General features: G+C 49.0%; 2 protein-coding genes and 1 pseudogene across 2 annotated transcripts in view; 2 read left to right on the top strand and 1 right to left on the bottom strand.

The window, feature by feature from the left end:
- The window catches only part of LOC113898549 (UL16-binding protein 3-like), a 128,718-nt gene that overhangs the window by 32,314 nt on the left and 75,654 nt on the right, over positions 1–20,750 (bottom strand). The gene's annotated exons all lie outside the window — the stretch shown is intronic.
- LOC113898562 (UL16-binding protein 1-like) lies at positions 3,219–18,947 on the top strand. Its single transcript, XM_027551828.1, has 4 exons — positions 3,219–3,409; positions 16,566–16,823; positions 17,755–17,886; positions 18,745–18,947. The coding sequence occupies exons 2-4, from the start codon at positions 16,637–16,639 to the stop codon at positions 18,858–18,860; spliced, it is 435 nt and encodes a 144-aa protein (XP_027407629.1). The 5' UTR covers positions 3,219–3,409; positions 16,566–16,636; the 3' UTR covers positions 18,861–18,947.
- Positions 12,387–20,750, top strand: part of LOC113898544 — a 29,074-nt pseudogene continuing 20,710 nt past the window's right edge.

Genomic DNA, 20,750 nt, shown 5'->3' with positions numbered 1-20,750 from the left:
GTGTACGTTCTGGCAGCTCTTTGGTGGGGTTAATGGCAACCTCCACAAAGAGGACTTATGCAATACCCATGTCTGCAGCACCAAGCATACCCAAGTCTGCCGAACCCAGAACCCCTGCCCTTGCGGCATCACTGACTCAATGGGCATGAGTTTGAGTAAACACTGGGAGTTGGTGATGGACAGGGAGGCCTGGCGTGCTGCAGTCCATGGGGTCACAAAGAGTTGGACATGACTGAGCGACTGAATGAACTGAACTGAATGAACTGATTGATTAAGGAGGCCAAGAACCCTGGTCGCTAACATACTCTGCAGCAACCATGAAGGGCTACTGTCCCCTTTCTACCAGAGCATCTGGGCATCTCTGTGACCTCAGAGTGCAACTTCCCTGTGCTGACAAGTGGCCGCCTGAACCTCAGCTCAGAGTCACCAGTTTGGTTGGTCTGCCTTCCTGGCCCCTGGGGGCCTCAGGGCCTTCATTCAGGCATTGTGCTCCCCTTAACCCTTTGTGCCTTTCCCTCATCTATTATCTCTCCACTTCTCCTCTCTCTGTCCTTCTGTCTCTCTGTCTTATCCTTCTGAGAGAGTGGACCTCAGCAAGGACAGCATCACTCCTCTCAACTTAGGAGACAAAGCTCCCTCTGGCTGTCAATGGCTCACTTTGATGGGGACAAGGTAGTGGGAGAGACTCACCTCATACCCTGCAGGTCTTGGTCCAGCAGGTTCTGCCTCATAGGAGATTTGTGAGAATGATAGAGGTTCAAACCTTTTATTAGGTAGTGGCTGGACGTCTGATCATACCAATATTCTCACTTCTATTTTCCTGCCGCCAAGAGAAGTCCCGTTGGGAACTCAGTAAAGTGGCAGATTTCTATATGCTGGTTTATGCGTAGGTGAGAATCCCACCTCTGGGCTGCAGGCCCACAGCCGATGTACAAGGGGCTGGTTTCTGGGCTTGATCACCCCAGTGGGCAGTGGACAGGGTGCTCCCTCCCTCACTGGCCCTTTCTGGAAGCCTGCAGGTTGGTGCCTGAATAAATAGACACCCGCAGGTGCAGGGGTTGAAAAGGCAATGGCTCCCTTTCCGTTTTTCAGTCTTTTCTGTCCCTCCTCTCTTTTGCTCTCCCTTGGTCCTCATACCTGCACTCCTGTCCTTTTACATCCAGGAGACTCCCTGTTGGGTCACCTTTTTCACCACCACTTGTTTGTTTTGTGTTCCCACTTCAGGCTTGAAGGTTCCCACTGGCCCCCTTGAGAGAAGAGCTGGGCTGGGCTGGACAAAGTGCCCTAGAGGACACTTCCCAATAAGACCCTCTCTTTGTTTCTTTTTGTTAATTTTCTGTCATTGGTAGGTTCTCTCAGTCAGTGAATTTAAAAGCATCTTTGTTTTATGTACTTTTCTCTGTCCAATTGCTCCTGCAAATCTCTGCTACAATTGTGGGCATGGGTTACTTGTTGTTCAGTCACTCAGTCATGTCTGACTCTTTGCCACCCCATGGACTGCAAGAACCAGGCTTCCTTGTCCTTCACCATCTCCTGGAGCTTGCTCACACTCATGTCCATTGAGTCAGTGATGCCATCCAACCATCTGGTCCCCTGTCATCCCCTTCTCCTCCTGCCTTCAATCTTTCCCAGCATCTTTCCCAGGTCTTTTCCAGTGAGTTGGCTCTTCACATCAGGTGGCCAATGTATTGGAGCTTCAACTTCAGCATCAGTCCTTCCAATGACTATTCAGGACTGATTTCCTTTAGGATTGACTGGTTTGGTTTCCTTGCTGTCCAAGGGACTCTCAAGAGTCTTCCGCAACACCACAGCTCAAAAGCATCAATTCTTCAGTGCTCAGCCTTCTTATGGTCCAGCTCTCACATCCATACATGACTACTGAAAAAACCATAGCTTTGACTATAGGGACCTTTGTTGGCAAAGTGATGTCTCTGCTTTTTAATATGCTGTCTAGGCTTATCATAGCTGTTTTTCCAATGAGCAAGCATCTTTTAATTTCATGGCTGCAGTCACAGTTCACAATCATTTTGGAAGACTTTAAAAACAAAACAAACAAAAAAGGGAGTTTCCATTTCTCCCTTCCAAAATGTAAGTCTTTCGCCTGGGTTCTCAGGAACCATCTGATCCATCTGTGGTACCCCAGAGTCAGGGGGAAAAAATAGCATTTTTAAAACCGAAGCAGTAAAACAAAGAGATCTCTGGTTCTGTCTTTACATGAAAATGAATTTGTAACTGAGCTGGATTTAATTGGGTTAAGGGAAAGTAAGTACTATATAAATAAACTCTCAGAAATATCAATAAAGCTCGCCAGAACACATTTCTGACACCCGGGACAACCCTGAGTCAGAATGATTGGGCAGAGATGACCCAGAAACTAATCCATCACCAAAGAACCTGAGACTACAAGCCATGTGGCAAAGCAGTTCTCCTGAGTTCCTTTACCCTGCTGCTCTCCGCACTGTAGCCCCTTCCCAAAAAAAGCCTCTTCCCTTGTCAGCATGTGTGTCTCCTGGAACAATTCATTTCCCAATGTTAGACAAAAGCCCACTCTCAGACCCTGCAAGGAGTCCCCCTTTCTGTAACAAATGGAGACTCTGGTGGGATTTCCTCACTGGGACTGATGCCCTGACCATTCAGGTACTTAGGGACAAGCTTGTCCACTGACAGACCCGACCCAGTGGCCCGAACAAGAATTTTCTTTTGTTCCTTGTCTCCTCCCAGCTCAGATGACTGGCCTGAGTGCCCCCGATCTAATAAGGAACAAGAGGCTTAAGACTGATAAGGAACAAGGTGAGGAACAAGAGCCTTAAGTTCAGTGACTCAGTCGTGTCCGACTCTTTGAGACCCCATGGACTGCAAGCCCATCACCAACTCCCAGATTTTACTCAAACTCATGTCCATCGAGTCGGTGATGCCTTCCAACCATCTCATTCTCTGTCGTCCCCTGCTCCTACCGTCTTCAATCCTTCCCAGCATCAGGGTCTTTTCCAGTGAGTCAGTTCTTCGCATCAGGTGGCCAAACTATTGGCATTTCAGCTTCAGCAACAAGAACTAGGCGGTCTCCTATCACCGTTGCAAGTTGGCGCACCGCGTAAGCAAGTGGGCAGGCGAGTACACAGGGAGGCAGGGCTAGTGAGGGAGCTAGCTAGCGCGGGGCTTCCTAACGGTTTCTGCTAGAAAACCTGGGGCGAGGCGTGTCGGCGGAGGGGCGGGCCAGGAAGTCCATGAAGGAGCGGAAGCCAGACAGCAGCAGTGGGCTAGCCGGAAAAGATCGCGGGTTCTAGCTTGGCAGCCTCGCACTCCTGCAAAATTGGGATCCAAGTGGCAAAGGGAGAAATGGGTGGCTCCAAGACCAGTCTTGGTTTCCTCGTTTTGCTGCTGATTGTCTTGTTCAGCGGGACGTCCAGCGGTGAGTTCGGGGATGACCCTGCGCGGGGCGTGGGGGAACGCGAGATTGGATGGGCTATGAGCCGGAGAAGGCAATGGCACCCCACTCCAGTGTTCTTGCCTGGAGAATCCCAGGGACGGGGGAGCCTGGTGGGCTGCCCTCTATGGGGTCGCACAGAGTCGGACACGACTGAAGTGACTTAGCACAGCATAGCATAGCATGAGCCGGAAAGGGGATGGGGGTGGTGTCCGCGGGGTTTCGCGAAACTTTTTACAGGGTGGCGCCGCCGCCCCCACCTCTTTCCCTTCCCCGGCCCATTTGGTCCTCGGAGGCTCCTCCCGGCTTCTTGCCGGCTCTCCGGGCCACAACAGGGGTGACTTGGGTGGAGTAGTAATGCCGGGAATTTGGGAAGTGACGGGGGGAACGAGGGGGCCGGGACGCGGCAGGAAATAGGGTTGAAACCCCCCAAGGGTCCAGACCGCCCCTGGGAAGTGGGAGCCCTGGAGCCGGGCGGTTTGGGAGAAGGGACACAGACCCGCCCAGAAAAACACACCCTCCCGCCCCGACCTGTGCAACAGAGACCCTTCTGGTCCCTACATCTCCCGGCCCTTGAAGGACCAGTGCTCTTTCCCGGCTGTAAGTTATAAACGCAGAGCGGACCCTGGTGCCCAGGAAGCGGCGGCGGCGGCACACTCCCTGCTGAAACGTGCTTGAGTGCTCCTGTCCGAGCCCTCGCTGCTGGCTCCAGCCCCGGCCCCGGCCCCAGGGCTCTGCGTCATGGCTCCACCCCCGGCCCCGGGCTCCACCCTCGGCCACCGGGCTCCACCCCCGATCCCCGGGCTCCACCCTCGGCCCCAGGGCTCCGCGTCACAGCTCCACCCCCGGCCCCAGGACTCCAGCCTCGGCCACTGGGCTCCGCGGCACGGCTCCACCCCCGGCCCCCGGGCCTCACCCGCTACCCCGGGGGCAGGTGCAGGCCTCTTCCTGAGCAGGGACCAGGTGCCTCGGCTCATTAGTCTAGATGCAGAACTTTTTGTATTAGAGAAGTGGCCTTGTTGGGCACTACGTCTATCCTTTAACCCAGCGAAACAGATGTCCTGCCTTTCACTTGGCCTGCAGAGTCCAAGTTAAATATAAGCAGGTTTCCAAGTAGACAATTTCGTGGACCTGCCCCAGGTCAGCATTTCTGCTTGATGGGGGTGGGGCGTGCGAGGGGCACGGGGTGGGGGGATTTCCACGCACTATATCGTCTCTAGCTTTCCTTTTCTGCAAAGTAGATGATGAGGTTATGATACTAAATGCAGCTCAACTTGACAGTAAATTCTTCAAAAACTTCCCTTCTTCAAAAATTTGAAAGGAAGGAAAATGTGCTACAAAAAAGCAGAACTATTTATGATCCTGTTCATGCAGCTCCAGCTACTGCTACCCGTGTGTTTTATATCAGCACAGGGGTTTGCCGTGCAGTTATATTTCTTGTAGTAATAATATTAGCTGTTCTGCACCTTCATAGTACGACAAGAATTGAACCAGAAGACAGCATCAGTGTCCAGTAGTTCCCAAGGGTTGTCTCAGCCATGTCCCAGATGACTCAGTATCTGAGAGGAGACACACCCAACAATGGTACTTCCATCCCGTTATCCTACCTTGTGGGTGGGTAGAGGAGGGCCGGGAGCCGGTGAGGCATTCCGCTCGTGACAAAGGTCATGAGGAAGGAGGCTCGGCATACGCAAAGGCGGGATCGAGCCTCAGGAGTCCGCCCGGATATTCTCGAGCATTTTCCCCCCAAAAAACCAGAGTCTGCCTACTTTATTGCTTTGTGCTCTCACCTCTGACTTTACTGGGGGCTGTCCCCTACCACCATCTCGCTCTCTCTGTCAAAGAGTTAACTTACAGCTCCAATTAATAAAGTTCCTGGGCAATTAGGAGTGTTTAAATCCAAACCCCTCAGATGGCTCTCTAACTCGCCTGACAAGTTTACCCGGACTCCTACAGCTATGCATACGATTGTTTACAGTCTCCCAGCCTCAAGAGGCACGGGAAGCTTAAGATATTCAAATAGCTTAAAGCCTCTCAGAGAATTAGAAACTGTCAGAATAAACTAGTAAAGGATTTCATTGATGAGCCAATGCTTGTTGCCAAGTTTTTCACATCCCCTGAATTGTATCCTTGAATGTGTATTAATTAATATAGTTGGTATGTAGAAAAAATAAGTAGTGGCCTTGGTGTTAGTAACTTTAGACCCTTAAGGTAATAAATTCTTTCCTTTGTTGTAAACCCATTACACATCCGCCCTATAGGAATGCAATTTTATCTTCGGAAGATGGCGCCAAACCTTAAAATAATTACTCTTAGAGAAAATAAGTCTTTGTTGATAAGTCCTTGTCAAGAGTCATAAAATGTTAGTAGGCCTTCTGGCCAGAAGATGATGTAAATCACCTAAACCATTTGTATACGATAAATTTGCAGGAAAGAAACCCTGGTTTTTGATAAGAATCAAAGACTGCTGACTTTGCATCCCCTATTATCCTCTATGTGTAACTTAGGGTATAAAAGCCCCTGTTAAAAATAAAGCTACGGGACTTGCTCACCAATGCTTGGTCTCCCCATGTCATTCTTTCCTTTAACTTCCGGCTGAAGTCTCCATCTGGAGCGTGGATATCCTCTGCGACCACTTATTTGCCTGGGCTTCTAAGACCCACTCGAGAAGGTGTCTAAGGTGGGGCACCTTCCGCTATTCGAGAGGGCGCCTGTGGCCTCCGTGGTGAGAGCTAACCTGGTGTCACGGGTTATATTGATTTTCCGCGTAAACCAAGCTACTCAGCCTCTTTTCTCCACTGAATTTTCCTACTGAGCTATCCTCATTCTATTACTCTTTATATCTCTAATTACCATTTGAATAGGTCACCGACGCCGTCTCCCCTTCGAATACCCTGGATCAGCCGGGGCTGGTCCCCGGCAGAGGAGTGTTTTGAAAAGTGCCCCTCTTTTGGAGGCCAGAGCCAAGGTGAAGGATATCGAAATATCCAAGGAGACGATAACTCTGTCCAGGAGAGGATGTACTCCAAGAAGGTAGTTTAGGGCGTATTTTCCATGGGATTTATGTAGATGAAAAAGATCCAAATAAAGAACAGCAATCATTTGTAAAAACAGAGATTAAGCTTCTGAAATTCAGGTGACAATGATACTCACTGAACGTTGCAAGCTATGAGATCTTCATCACAGAAATCTTCCTCCTATTTCCCTTGTGTGTATAGAAGACAGAGAAAACCCCTCGTGATATTGCCTTACATGAATTGGGAGAATCGTAAATAGTTTTCACAGCGTTGCAAATTGTGTGTCTCTGTGTGTATTAGTCAGTCAGTCCTGTCGGGCTCTTGCCACCCCATCTACTGTAGCCCGCCAAGCTCTTCTGTCCGAGGAATTCTTCAGGCAAGAATAATGGAGTGGGTGGCCATTCCCTTCTCCAGGTGATCTTTCTGACCCAGGGATCAAACTCGGGTCTTCTGAATTGCAGGGAGATTCTTTACTGTCTGAGCCACCAGGGAAGCCTGCAGCACAAATTAGTAGAGGCCAATAATCCGCAGGCAATTTCTCAACAGGACCTGGTCCACAAGGTCAGATTACCTGTGGAATGGATTACTTGGTCAGAAGAGAAGTCCTCCACAAAGACCTGGCTGCTAGGAGCTCTGCTATTATTGACAACCTCAAGTTAAGAGAACAGATAGCCCCTCTCCAGAATCTTGTTCCCCATGGACTCTCACTGTGTGGGGGACAATGAAAAAGTGGGATCGATGGATGGCTCATGAACATCTGGTTAAGAATGAGGTCTCTGGACTTCCCTGGTGATCCAGTCGCTAAGACTCCACACTCCCAGTGAAGGGGCCCGGTTCGATCCTTGGTCGGGGAACTGGATCCTACATGCTACAACTAAGAAGTCAGCATGTTGCAACTAAGAGTCTTCATGCTGCAAAAAGATCCCAAGTGCCACAACTAAGACCCAATACAGCCCCCCCAAAAAAAAATAGATATGAAAAACATAATTTTTTTTTAGTTCTCCAGTGCTAGTGATGTGTGGGCCTTCAGAGTGATAGTGTAGGAGCTCATGGCTCTGGGTCAAATACCCTACACGGATGTCGACTCTTTAGAGATATGAAAGAAGGTCATCAAATAGCCTAGCCTATCAACTGTCCTGATGACCATTTGCTGTGATGGCTTGTGCTGGGCCTTAGATTCGGAGGAGAAGCCCAGTTCCAGCAGCTGGCCCAGTGTCTCACAGGGTTCCATGCAGCCCTGGGGGTCTGTGTCTGACTGTCCTCTCACAGTCCCCCAGCGTCAGGGGGACGGTGCCTGCTGAGGCCCACGTGGAGCCGGCCAGTCACATACATCACCCAGCACCGCAGAAGCACATTGTCTTCCAGAACACTGTGCCTTAGGAATGCCATAGCATCTGAACTTTCTAAGACAGACTTAATGATGTGGAATATTTTCTAGATATCACTTTCATTAGGTTGAACTGAAAATATTTGTATAAATTTTTTGACCAAGAAAATTTTAAACAGTGTTATAAATAGTTTTCAAAATTCTTTCAGCACAAATACTTGGACTAGCTTAATGCCAAGTGTTTTTTAGTTTTTACTTCATCAAAGTAATGTAGTTGATTCACCCTTGAACGTGCTGGGCTTAGTTGCTCAGTCGTGTCCGACTCTTTGTGACCACATGGACTATACAGTCCGTGAAATTCTCCAGGATTGAATACTGGAATGGGTAGCCTTTCCTTTCTCTAGGGGATCTTTCCAACCCAGAGATCAAACCCAGGTCTTCCACATTGCAGGTGGATTCTTTACCATCTAAGGCACCAGGGAAGCTCAAGAATACTGGAGTGGGTAGCCTCTCCCTTTTCCAGGAGATCTTTCTGACTCAGGAATTGAACTGGGGTCTCCTACATTGCAGGTGGATTCATTACATGCTGAGCCACCAGGGAAACCCTTACGTTTCTTCTCCTCCTCCTCCTCCTCCTCCTCCTCCTTCCTCCTCCTCCTCCTCCTTCCTCCTCCTCCTCCTCCTTCCTCCTCCTCCTCCTTCTTCTTCTTCCTCCTCCTCCTCCTTCCTCCTCCTCCTTCTTCCTCCTCCTCCTTCTTCTTCTTCTTTTTAATATTTATCACTAGTCTTGGGAATTATTTGTCTATAAGATAAAATACTTTGTCTTAGGAAAAGAAAAACAAAAAATGCTGTTGCCTTGAACAGGAAAAGGCAGTGTTGGAGGAAAAAAACTTAAAAGCTAGAAGGAAAATAAAAGACAAAAATACAATAGAAACATAAACTACTCGTTCATGAAAAATTGCCTTTTTAATTTTTTTTTTTTTTAAATAAAGAGGAGTTCTGGCTTCTTTGGGGAAAGTAAGAGCGGAATTCACTGAAACATCTTAAATTTGGCAGATCCTAGCATATGACACCCCACTCCGGTACTCTTGCCTGGAAAATTCCATGGATGAAGGAGCCTGGTAGGCTGCAGTACATGGGGTCCCTAAGAGTCAGACATGACTGGGAGACTTCACTTTCACTTTTCACTTTCATGCATTGGAGAAGGAAATGGCAACCCACTCCAGTATTCTTGCCTGGAGAATCCCAGGGACGGGGGAGCCTGGTGGGCTGCCGTCTATGGGGTCGCACAGAGTCGGACACGACTGAAGCGACTTAGCAGCAGCAGCAGCATTTCTCAGAGCCAGAAGTGGATTTGGGGCAGGTCAATAGTAAACAATGCTGATTTTATTTATTTTTACTTTCTGGAAAAGGAGGATAACACAATTCCAGAAGGTGCAATCATTGAAAGTAAACAGATTTTGTGCTTATCTTCAAGGCTGGCTTAAGTATAAAATGGATTTTTAAAAACACTTGAAAAAATTAAAGTATTCAATTTATTTAAAATAAATTACATATGCATCGCGAGGAAGGGGCTCAATGCCTAGCCACTGACCAGCGCCTCCCTGGAGTCACAGCTCCTCCCAGACAGCTCAGGCTGTTACTAATTGAAGCTGGTTATGACCCAGATCCTACCACTGGTGAAGTTTACAAGTGGTGGAAAAGGACAAGTTGGTTTGTCCAGGAGCCCTGGGAAAATAGTGACCTAATGTTCTCAGACCATCTCCAAGTTTCCAAGTTAGAAAAGGGGGCAGAGGTGGCTGCTGCAGGGCGCATCAGCGTCTTGAGCACAGTCAGGTTGGTTGGCACGAGGCGAACGTTTGAGCACCACCAAGCTTATTGTTTCAACCAGTCTGGGAGTCTGCGTGCTTGTAGCCAGCAGTTTTTTTGTGCTGGGGGTCTGCTTCCTGTAGAAACAACTTAAGACTTGTGTCAGCTCTTTGTTATCTTTCAGAGAACTGGTAATTTCATGACACTGCTGTGTGGCTGGTCACAGTCTAAATTGTTACCAGCTTCCCAGCCTAAGGAGTATTCCTTTCTCCATCTTCACATGTTCTAATCCTTAACTCTTAAACCACTGTTTTGAAACTCACAGGAGGCCTGGCTGACTAAAACTTTTCTACAAACAAGAGGCAGACAGACCATGGTGGGGGTGGAGGGGGGGGGGCGGTGGGCGAGTCTTTCCCACTAAGGCACCCTAGAGCCGTTTTGGTTCACATCAGATCAGATCAGATCAGTCGCTCAGTCCTGTCCGACTCTTGGCAACCCCATGAATCACAGTACGCCAGGCCTCCCTGTCCATCACCAACTCTCGGAGTACACTCAGACTCAGGTCCATCGAATCAGTGATGCCATCCAGCCATATCATCCTCTGTCATCCCTTTCTCCTCTTGCCCCCAATCCCTCCCAGCATCAGAGTCTTTTTCAATGAGTCAACTCTTCGCATGAGGTGGCCAAAGTACTGGAGTTTCAGCTTTAGCATCAGTCCTTCCAATGAACACCCAGAACTGATCTCCTTCAGAATGGACTGGTTGGATCTCCTTGCAGTCCAAGGGACTCTCAAGAGTCTTCTCCAACACCACAGTTCAAAAGCATCAATTCTTCGGCCCTCAGCCTTCTTCACAGTCCAACTCTCACATCCATACATGACCACAGGAAAAACCATAGCTTTGACTAGACGAACCTTTGTTGGCAAAGTAATGTCTCTGCTTTTGAATATGCTATCTAAGTTGGTCATAACTTTCCTTCCAAGGAGTAAGCGTCTTTTAATTTCATGGTTGAAGTCACCATCTGCAGTGATTCGGGAGCCCAGAAAAATAAAGTCTGACACTGTTTCCACTGTTTCCCCATCTATTTCCCATGAAGTGATGGGACCGGATGCCATGATCTTCATTTTCTGAATGTTGAGCTTTAAGCCAACTTTTTCACTCTCCATTTTCACTTTCATCAAGAGGCTTTTAAGTTCCTCTTCACTTTCTGCATTAAGGGTGGTGTCATCTGCATATCTGAGGTGATTGATATTTCTCCCAGCAATATAGATTCCAGCTTGTGTTTCTTCCAGTCCAGTGTTTCTCATGATGTACTCTGCATATAAATTAAATAAGCAGGGTGACAATATACAGCCTTGATGTACTCCTTTTCCTATTTGGAACCAGTCTGTTGTCGCATGTCCAGTTCTTACTGTTGCTACCTGACCTGCATACAGATTTCTCAAGAGGCAGATCAGGTGGTCTGGTATTCCCATCTCTTTCAGAATTTTCCACAGATGATTGTGATCCACACAATCCTATGCCACACTATGCCACAAAGCCACAAAAGCTTTGGCATAGTCAATAAAGCAGAAATAGATGTTTTTCTGGAACTCTCTTGCTTTTTAGATGATGCAGTGGATGTTGGCAATTTGATCTCTGGTTCCTCTGCCTTTTCTAAAACCTGCTTGAACATCTGGAAGTTCACAGTTCATGTATTGCTGAAGCCTGGCTTGGAGAATTTTGAGTATTACTTTACTAGCGTGTGAGATGAGTGCAATTGTGTGGTAGTTTGAGCATTCTTTGGCATTGCCTTTCTTTGGGATTGGAATGAAAACTGACCTTTTCCAGTCCTGTGGCCACTGCTGAGTTTTCCAAATTTGCTGGCATAGTGAGTGCAGCACTTTCACAGCATCATCTTTCAGGGTTTGAAATAGCTCAACTGGAATTCCATCACCTCCACTAGCTTTGTTTGTAGTGATGCCTTCTAAAGCCCACTTGACTTCACATTCCAGGATGTCTGGCTTTAGGTGAGTGATTACACCATCGTGATTATCTTGGTCATGAAGATCTTTTTGGTACAATTCCTCTGTGTATTCTTCCCACCTCTTTTTAATATCTTCTGCTTCTGTTAGGTCCATAGCGTTTCTGTCCTTTATCGAGCCCATCTTTGCATGAAATGTTCCCTTGGTATCTCTCATTTTCTTCAAGAGATCTCTAGTCTTTCCCATTTTGTTGTTTTCCTCTATTTCTTCACATTGATCGCTGAGGAAGGCTTTCTTATCTCTTCTTGCTATTCTTTGGAACTCTGCATTCACATGCTTATATCTTTCCTTTTCTCCTTTGCTTTTCGCTTCTCTTCTTTTCACAGCTATTTGTAAGGCTTCCCCATGCCATCTGACTGCAAAGATTCTAGCTATGAGCCCATGATTCTAGAGGGAAGGGATGGGACACAGCAACTGGCAATCAGGAACCAGCCGGTCTTTCAGGACAAGCCTGGCCAAGTTGGTTCAGCCCAGCCCAGCGGGCGGGACCCAGAGGCGTGCCGCTGGAAAGGAGCAGGCACAAAGAAACCAGCCAGAGCCAGCTAGGTCTCAGATAATCCCCACTTCCAACCGGCAACCTAGCATTCCTGCGAAATTGGGATGAGGTGACAATGGCCTGGATCCGGGGTTTCAAGCCCGGTCTTTGCTTTCTGCTTCTACTTCTGTTTTACCCGTTCAGCGCGACGCCAGGCGGTGAGTTCAGGGATGAACTCCTCGGTTGTGGGTGGAGGGGTGGAGGGAATGACTTAACCCGGGAAGGGGATGGGGGTATACGAGGGGGATAGGGAAACTTTGTGCTGTGTGACCCCCGCCCTCCTCTGTCCCTTCCCCTGGCCCCTTTGCTCCTGGGGTGGGGGGCTTTCCCGGGCTGGTTACCCACCCTCTGGGCCAAAAAAGAGGTGACTTTGGTGAAACAGTGGTTGGTGCCGGGAGTTTCGGAGGTGAAGTTGGTAGAAAAGGTGGCGAGAAAGCAGCAGGAAATGCTGCCCTCAAGACCCCGGCCTGCCCTTGCGAAGTGGGAGCCCTGGAGCCAGGGTGTTTGGGACAGGTGGCCGTCCCCGGGAGAAGAGACCCAGGTAACTCCTCCAAAAGCACGCCCTCCCCCGACCCCATCTGCTCACACAAACCCTTCAGATCGGTACCGCTCTCTGTCCTTGTAAGACCAGAGCTCTTTACAGGTAATACATTTCACCTGCAGAACGGACGGGGCTGCAGAGAAGGCAGGGCCGAGATTGAGAGCGCGGAAGTGGCGGCCGCGGCTGGCTGCCACGTGCTAGGACGAGATGAGCTGCGCGGCGGCCGAAGCTCGGGTCTGTGAAGGGCTCGCGGGCGGCGGTGGCGACGGCCCGCGGCGGCCCAGCTTCTCCTGGGCGGCGGAGGCGCGGTCCCAAGCGGGACGGATCTGCTCGGCCTTACCCGGGGCCGCGCATCCTGCGGGCTGCCGCTGCCGCCGGTGCTGCTCCTGCTGGCTCTGCTGCGCTCGCGCCAGCCACGCGAGGCCCCTTACCCCGCCCCCCGCCCCTCCAGCTCCCAGCGCCCTGCCACCAGCTGCCGGGGTCCGGGGAGATGGTGGGGGGAAGGGGCTGGGGGAGGGAGGTCAGCGCGACCCTCTACCTTAGCGAGAACCGGGTGTGTTGGCTCTTCGGTCTTGATGCATAACTTCATTGTGTGAGAAATGATCTTATTTCGGTAAAGAATCTGCCTGGTTTGATTCCTGAGTTGGGAGGATCCCCTGGAGAAGGGAATGGCAACCTACTCCAGTCTTCTTGCCTGGAGAATCCCATAGACAGAGGAGCCTGGAGGGCTACAGTCAGTCCATGGGGTCGCAGAGTCAGACAGGACTGAGCGATTAACACTAATCCTTTAACCTGTTAATACCCAGCGAGACAAATTCCCTGCCCTTCACTTGGCTTACAGAGTCAGTTTGAACATAAAGCAGGTTTCCAAGTAAACAATTTCGTGGGAATTCCCTCTTCATCGTTTCTACTCGGGGGCAGTGGCCACGCATTGTGTCTGTGTTTCGGACTGAGTTTTTGTTCTGGCAAAGTAGATTCTGAGGTTATAAGAATCTTTTAATCTTCCAGTGCAGCTCCACTTGACAGTAGTCTTCAAAAAGCTTTACAGTCTTAACGTTGAAACGACGAAAAATGTGCCACAAAAAATTTGAAGTAAAAACTTCAGTTTGTACAGAATCACTAGCAGAACTATTTATGATCCTGTCCCAGTAGTTCCCAACACGTCCCAAGCCATGTTGCAGATGACTCAGCATCTGAGAGGCAACACACCCAGCAGTGCAGCTCCCATCTCCAGTTATTGTACCCTTGGGAGAGAGGAGTGGGAGTTGAAAAGTGTCACTTTTTGGAGACAAAAGCTAAGGTGAAGGATATTGAGATATCCAGGGAGATCAGTTTTTATCAGTTTAGTCGCTCAGTCGTGTCTGACTCTTTGCGACCCCATGAACCGCAGCACGCCAAGCCTCCCTGTCCATCACCAACTCCCAGAGTCCACACAAACCCATATCCATTGAGTCAGTGATGCCATCCAACCATCTCATCCTCTGTCGTCCCCTTCTCCTCCTGCCTTCAAGCTTTCCCAGCATCAGGGTCTTTTCAAATGAGTCAGCTCTTCGAGTCAGGTGGCCAAAGGATTAGAGTTTCAGCTTCAACATCAGTCCTTCCAATGAACACCCAGGACTGATCTCCTTTAGGATGGACTGGTTGGATCTCCTTGCAGTCCAAGGGACTCTCAACAGTCTTCTCGAACATGACAGTTCAAAAGCATCAATACCTCTGCGCTCAGCTTTCTTTGTAGTCCAGCTCAGATCCATACATGACCACTGGAAAAATCATAGCAGTGACTAGATGGACCTTTGTTGACAAAGTAATGTCTTTGCTCTTTAATATGCTGTCTAGGCTGGCCATAACTTTCCTTCCAAGGAGTAAGCCTCTTTTAATTACATAGCTGCAATCACCATCTGCAGTGATTTTGGAGCCCCCAAAAATTAAAAGTCTGACACTGTTTCCACTGTTTCTCCATCTATTTGCCATGAAGTGATTGGGACCAGATGCCATGATCTTCGTTTTCTGAATGTTGAGCTTTAAGCCAACTTTTTCACTCTCCTCTTTCACTTTCATCAAGAGGCTTTTTAGTTCCTCTTCACTGTCTGCCATAAGGGTGGTGTCATCTGCATATCTGAGGTTATTGATATTTCTTCCAGCAATCTTGATTCCAGCTTGTGCTTCCAACAGCTCACGGTTTCTGATGATGTACTCTGCAGATAAGTTAAATAATCGGGGTGACAATATACAGCCTTGACAGACTCCTTTTCCTATGTGGAACCAGTCTGTTGTTCCATGTCCAGTTCTAACTGTTGCTTCCTGACCTGCATACAGGTTTCTCAAGAGGCAGGTCAGGTGGCCCGGTATTTCCATCTCTTTCAGAATTTTCCACAGTTGATTGTGATCCACACAGTCAAAGGCTTTGGCATAGTCAATAAAGCAGAAATAGATGTTTTTCTGAAACTCTCGTGCTTTTAGGATGATGCAGCGGATGTTGGCAATTTGATCTCTGGTTCCTCTGCCTTTTCTAAAACCAGCTTGAACATCTGGAAGTTCACGGTTCACGTATTGCTGAAGCCTGGCTTGGAGAATTTTGAGCATTACTTTACTTTACTAACTACAAAGATTGTCCATTCATGTCAGAAATCCAGGCGATGTGAAATGAGCGTGGTGTGGATCTGTGGACCCAGGGACAAGCACTCTTAGCAGGCACAGCTATCCACTGACCGCCTGGAGCCCCGAGCCTCAGTTCAGAAACAGGGAGGCCATGATGATACTTCAGTCCCTGTGCATAATGCTAGTAACATGCCAGGTCCAACATGAATTTGGGAGTAGTTTCTGCTTCTTCAGGTTCACTTAACTGAGTCCATGGTCATGTGGCTCATTGGGAAAGAAGGAAAGGACTTCCATGCTTACTGTGGTGATGAAAGGGCACTCCTCACTGGAACGTGGCTTCCTTCTCCAGGGATGTGTTCTGAAAAGAGGCTCTGTTCTAAAAATGAAATGCTCCTCAGAAGCAGCCCCCACATGCTCTCCATCTCTGGCAGGACACTGGGTTCGATTCTGAAAGTCCTCTTCCATCTAGGCTTTTCCTGCAGAGCTGTCTGGCATGTAATCCAGCAAGGCTGTGTGTTGGTCAACCCTGGGTACTGACTGGTGGGCAAGGGGCTATATCCAGGATGTGCAGTTTCTGCCCAGCAGGGGACCTTTCCTTCTCCACAAGGAAGGGAGGGGCACTGGCTCTATGGAGTGTCAGGGATGGAGCAGGAGGGACCATGCTTGCTTTGCCAGGCCAGCCCTGCTCCTTTACTCTGCTCTCACGTAACTGAGGGGAGGAGGCCTATGGGCCTTTTTCTGCCAACCCTGCCCTCACCTGCCTTTTGCCTTCACAGATGCTCACTCTCTTTGCTATAACTTTACCGTCGATTCTCAGCCCAGACCTGGACAACCATGGTGTGTGGTTCAAGGCCAGGTGGACGGAAAGGTTTTTCTCTCCTATGACTGTGGTCGTGCTAAGATCCAATTCACAAGCCCATTGGGGGAGGAGGTGAAAACGACAAAGGCCTGGGAAACACAGACTGAAACACTCAGAGACATCGGGGACTTGCTCAGGGAGCAACTGCCTGATGTTACGTCAGAGAAACGCACGGTCACAGTGAGTTAGAAAGTCCAAGAGCAGAAGGAGCAGACTGGGGGCTTAAACTCGTTCATTGTTTTTGGGTAAAGAATAAAATGGAGGATATTGTTCCTTCCCTAGTAGTCCAGTGGAAGGAGCAGGCCTTGGAGGAGGGAACAGGGCCAGATTAGCTGGGCTCAGGGGAGGTGGACCCAGGTAGGGCAAAGAATCTGTCAAACCCAGAGGCTGAGCACTTTGCCACCGCAGGAGGCAGACCCTCTCACCTTGCAGGGCAGGATGACATGTCGGTGTGAAGATGATGGACACATCAGTGGATCCTGGCAGTTCGGCTTCAGTGGAAAATGTGCCTCCTCTTTGATTTGGAGAATGGACACTGGACAGAGGTTCATTCTGGAGGGAGGCGGATGAGAGAGAAGTGGGAGAAGGACAGAGCTGTGAGCAACTTCTTCAAGAAGGTCTCCATGGGAGACTGTCAGGCCTGGCTTCGGGATTTCTTGGTGCGCTGGAAGGAAATGTTGAAGACCACAGGTAAGTGAGACTAGAAGAAAGAAGTGGTAGTCCACTCAAAGGGGCATGGACCCACCCCTCTGTGTGTGTGTGTGTGTGTGTGTGTGTGAAAGTGATCTATTCAAGCTGAACAGTTCCTGGGAGAACAATGGCCCTGGGGATGCTCTGTGATCCTCTTTCCTCTTCCGCCTCCTGACATCTGTCCCTCACATCACAGGCCTTTGAACCATTGTACATGGATTCTTGCTGACCCCTAACATGAGGGCACCACTCTGATTCTAGAGATTTCCTTCTTACTGACCCTCTCTCTACAAACTCTTTAAAAATATCGGCTATTCTAGTTCTGGAAATCTGTCAATACCACCTCAAACATCAGCTCCTGAGAGGACTTAATCTGTTCCCATTCTCGTGTCGCCTCATCTGACGTCATGCAGGACTGAGGGACTGCGTGGGGACCCTTGCTCGCCCATTCACTGTCTGAGCTCTGTGGAGATGGGGCGCCTCCCTTCCTCCATCTCACCTCAGGACCTGTCACAGGGGCTGCCATATGGTTGGTTCAAATGACTGCATGACACAGAGACAGACTTGTGAACAGAGCAGGGGAAGGGCAGGGTGGGACAAAATGAGACGGTAGCAGTGACGTATATACGTACTATGATGTGGAAAATAGCTAACCAGTGGGAAAACGCTATATAACACAGGGAGCCCAGGCTGGCGCTATGTGATGACCTAGAGGGGTGGGATGGGAGCGGGAAAGAAGGTTCAGGATGGAGGGGATATATGTATCTAATTATGGCTGATTTGCATGGTCCTACAACAGAAACCAACACAGCATTGTAAAGAAATTATGCACTAATGACTCCATAGTAGGGTACCCGGGTCCGGGGGGCTGAGAAGGCATCTGCTTAGTTTAGAGGTCGGGACAAGGGCTTCACTCTCACTTTCCTTACAGCATCACCAGCTGAAGCTCCCCTCAGAGTCAACTCCTCGGCCCCAGCCATCAGGCACATCACCTGGATCCTCCCCGTGCTCCTCACCAGTTTCATCATAACTTCTTCCTGGGCTGAGTCCTTTCCAGGAACAGGTACTGAGGGCAGAATTCAGAGGGAAGGCATGGGCACAGGGCCTGGTGTGAGGCCGGGGAAGGTGAATCCCACCCAACCCCTGACCCTCACTGAACCTCCTCATCCTGGAAATGAGCAGGTGAATAAAACCCCATATCACCTGAGAGCAAGAACTGCAGACCCAACTCCAAAGGCCCGTTCTCACAGGAAGTGGCCTGGGTCAAGCAGGCAAGGCAGGAGCCCCACAGCAGAGACTGTGGGAAGGCCTGAGGCCAGGCCTGTGCTCCTGGAGCAGCAGCAGCAGTGACTCAGCCTGTGGCCTGCATGCCACCAGCCTCCTGGTGACCCAGAGCCTCCATCACTGAGCTGCTCTGCCTTGAGCAGAGGTGCCTGGGATGGTGGGCCTGAGCTGGGGTGGAGGCGCCCAGCTAGGCGGGACCAGGAATAGATGGGGGACAGGGACTCTGGTCCTGAAAGCTGTCAGCTGCTGGCTCAGAGGCTGGAGAGGACCGAAGGAAGGAGGTTTGCCTGCAGCCCACCAAGGCTGTCAGGAAGCAAGGGCCCTCCTCCCCGGACCTGCTCCTTGGTCCTTTAGGCCCCCCTCGGGGAGGATCTGGACCTGAGTAAAGGGAGCAGATTGATTCCTCACTGGCTCCAGTCCTGAGCCTAAGCAGGGGGTGTCAGGGCCTGGGGTGACTCTGTGATGCAGGAAGGAAGGAGGTGACAAGAAGCTGCTGGGCCTGGGGTGGGGGTGGGGGTGGAGGACAAAGGAGCCCCTCAGTAAGGGCGGGGCTGGAGGGGGGCTGGGGAGGGGCAGCCCCAGGAAAGTGACAGGAGTTCCTCAGCCTTCTGGATTAAGGCCTCTTTCTTTTCTGCAGGAGATGGTGCTCCCCGGAAGCGCGACAGGTGCTCTGTCTGTCTCTCTCCTGCTCTTCACTTTAGATCCAGGAGATCAGACCCCATGAATCCGGAGTCTGTTTTCCGGTTACGATGACACAGTAGATGCATCATCTCATGGGCTTTATCACATTTGACGAAATCCTACACAGCATCTTTAAAAAAAAAAACAGGAACAATTTATTTCACCACTTTCTCCTGGTGCTAAGTGATGGAATTTCTACACTGAAATGCTCAAGTCCTTGAAGAAATCTCCACAAACAGGACATTTTTCATCGTATTCTAGTTTGTGGATAATTAGACTCTACCTTGTGACCCCGTTCTTGCAAATGATATTGCAAGAAAAATACCATCTGCTATTACAGGACTCAGGGATTGGTTCTGTGTCTGGAGAAATCACATCAGCCTATTTTCAATAGAAGAAAGTTTTATTTATGACTATTTCCCTTAATAATTTATTACGCTTAAAGTGAAAGTGTTAGTCGCTCAGTCAGGTCCAACTCTTTGTGACCCCATGATCTGCAGCCCGCCAGGCTCCTCCGTCCATGGGATTCTCCAGGCAAGAATACTGAAGTGGGTTGCTATTTCCTTCTCCACGGGACCTCTCCAACTCAGGGATTGAACCCGTGTCTGCTGTGTCTCCTGTGTTGGCAGGCAGATTCTTTACCATCTGAGCCACTGAGAAAGCCCATTATTATGCTGCTGCTGTTGTGGTTATCTGGGCATGAAGATTTTTTTTGTATAGCTCTTCTGTGTATTGTTGCCACCTCTTCTTAATATCTTCTGCTTCTGTTAGGTTCATACCATTTCTGTCCTTTATTGAGCCCATCTTTGCATGAAATGTTCCCTTGGTATCTCTAATTTTCTTGAAGAGATCTCTAGTCTTTCCCATTCTATTGTTTTCCTCTGTTTCTTTGCCTTGATCACTGAGGAAAGCTTTCTTATCTCTCTTATCTTTCTTATCTCTCCTTGCTATTCCCAAGACTTCAGTTTAGTTCAATAGCTCAGTCGTGTCCAACTCTTTGCGACCCCATGAATCGCAGCACGCCAGGCCTCCCTGTCCATCACCAACTCCCGGAGTTCACTCAAACTCATGTCCATCTAGTCAGTGATGCCATCCAGCCATCTCATCCTCTGTCGTCCCCTTCTCCTCCTGCCCCCAATCCCTCCCAGCATCAGAGTCTTTTCCAATGAGTCAGCTCTTTGCATGAGGTGGCCAAAGTACTGGAGTTTCAGCTTTAGCATCAGTCCTTCCAGTGAACATCCAGACTGATATCCTTTAGAATGGACTGGTTGGATCTCCTTGCAGTCCAAGGGACTCTCAAGAGTCTTTTCCAACACCACAGTTCAAAAGCATCAATTCTTCAGCAGGGTGACAATAGACATACTCCTTTTCTTTTTCTTTTTTTTTTTAAATTTAAATTTATTTATTTTAATTAGAGGCTAATTACTTTACAATATTGTATTGGTTTTGCCATACATCAACATGAATCCGTCATGGGTGTACTTGTGTTCCCAATCCTGAACCCCCCCTCCCACCCCCCTCCCCATACCATCCCTCTGGGTCATCCCAGTGCACCAGCCCCAAGCATCCTGTATCCTGCATCGAACCTGTATTCTCCTTTTCCTATTTGGAACCAGTCTGTTGTTCCATGTCCAATTCTAACTGTTGCTTGCTGGAGTCCAGCAAATCTGAAAGACTTGACCATTCACAAACCCTTAATATTAAAAGATGCTATGTGTGATTCATGTTGATGTTTGGCATAAGCCAACACAATACTATAAAGTGATTATCCTTCCTTTAAAAAATAAATAAATTTAAAATTAAAAAAATTAAAAGATGCACTTCTGTAAGAAGGAAACCTAGAAAGAAGAATCAGTATCTAAGAAGTCACATTGAACAAAGAAATTGGCAAACAGGTTGGTAATTTTAAAGATCCAATGACTGTCTGAAAATAACTCCATAGTAATAAGAGCAATTATGACA

This window comes from Bos indicus x Bos taurus, chromosome 9 (assembly GCF_003369695.1).
Source record: "Bos indicus x Bos taurus breed Angus x Brahman F1 hybrid chromosome 9, Bos_hybrid_MaternalHap_v2.0, whole genome shotgun sequence".
NCBI lineage: Eukaryota > Metazoa > Chordata > Mammalia > Artiodactyla > Bovidae > Bos > Bos indicus x Bos taurus.
Note: the sequence above shows the minus strand (reverse complement) of the source record. Positions and strands in the feature narration are given on the sequence as shown.

Bases quoted from the DNA above. Each gene is read 5' to 3' on its own strand.
- LOC113898562 (XM_027551828.1), top strand. From the start codon at position 16,637: ATGTGCCTCCTCTTTGATTTGGAGAATGGACACTGGACAGAGGTTCAT. The intron at 16,824-17,754 runs GTAAGTGAGACT...CTTTCCTTACAG, and splicing joins GGAAATGTTGAAGACCACAG to CATCACCAGCTGAAGCTCCC. The intron at 17,887-18,744 runs GTACTGAGGGCA...TCTTTTCTGCAG, and splicing joins TGAGTCCTTTCCAGGAACAG to GAGATGGTGCTCCCCGGAAG.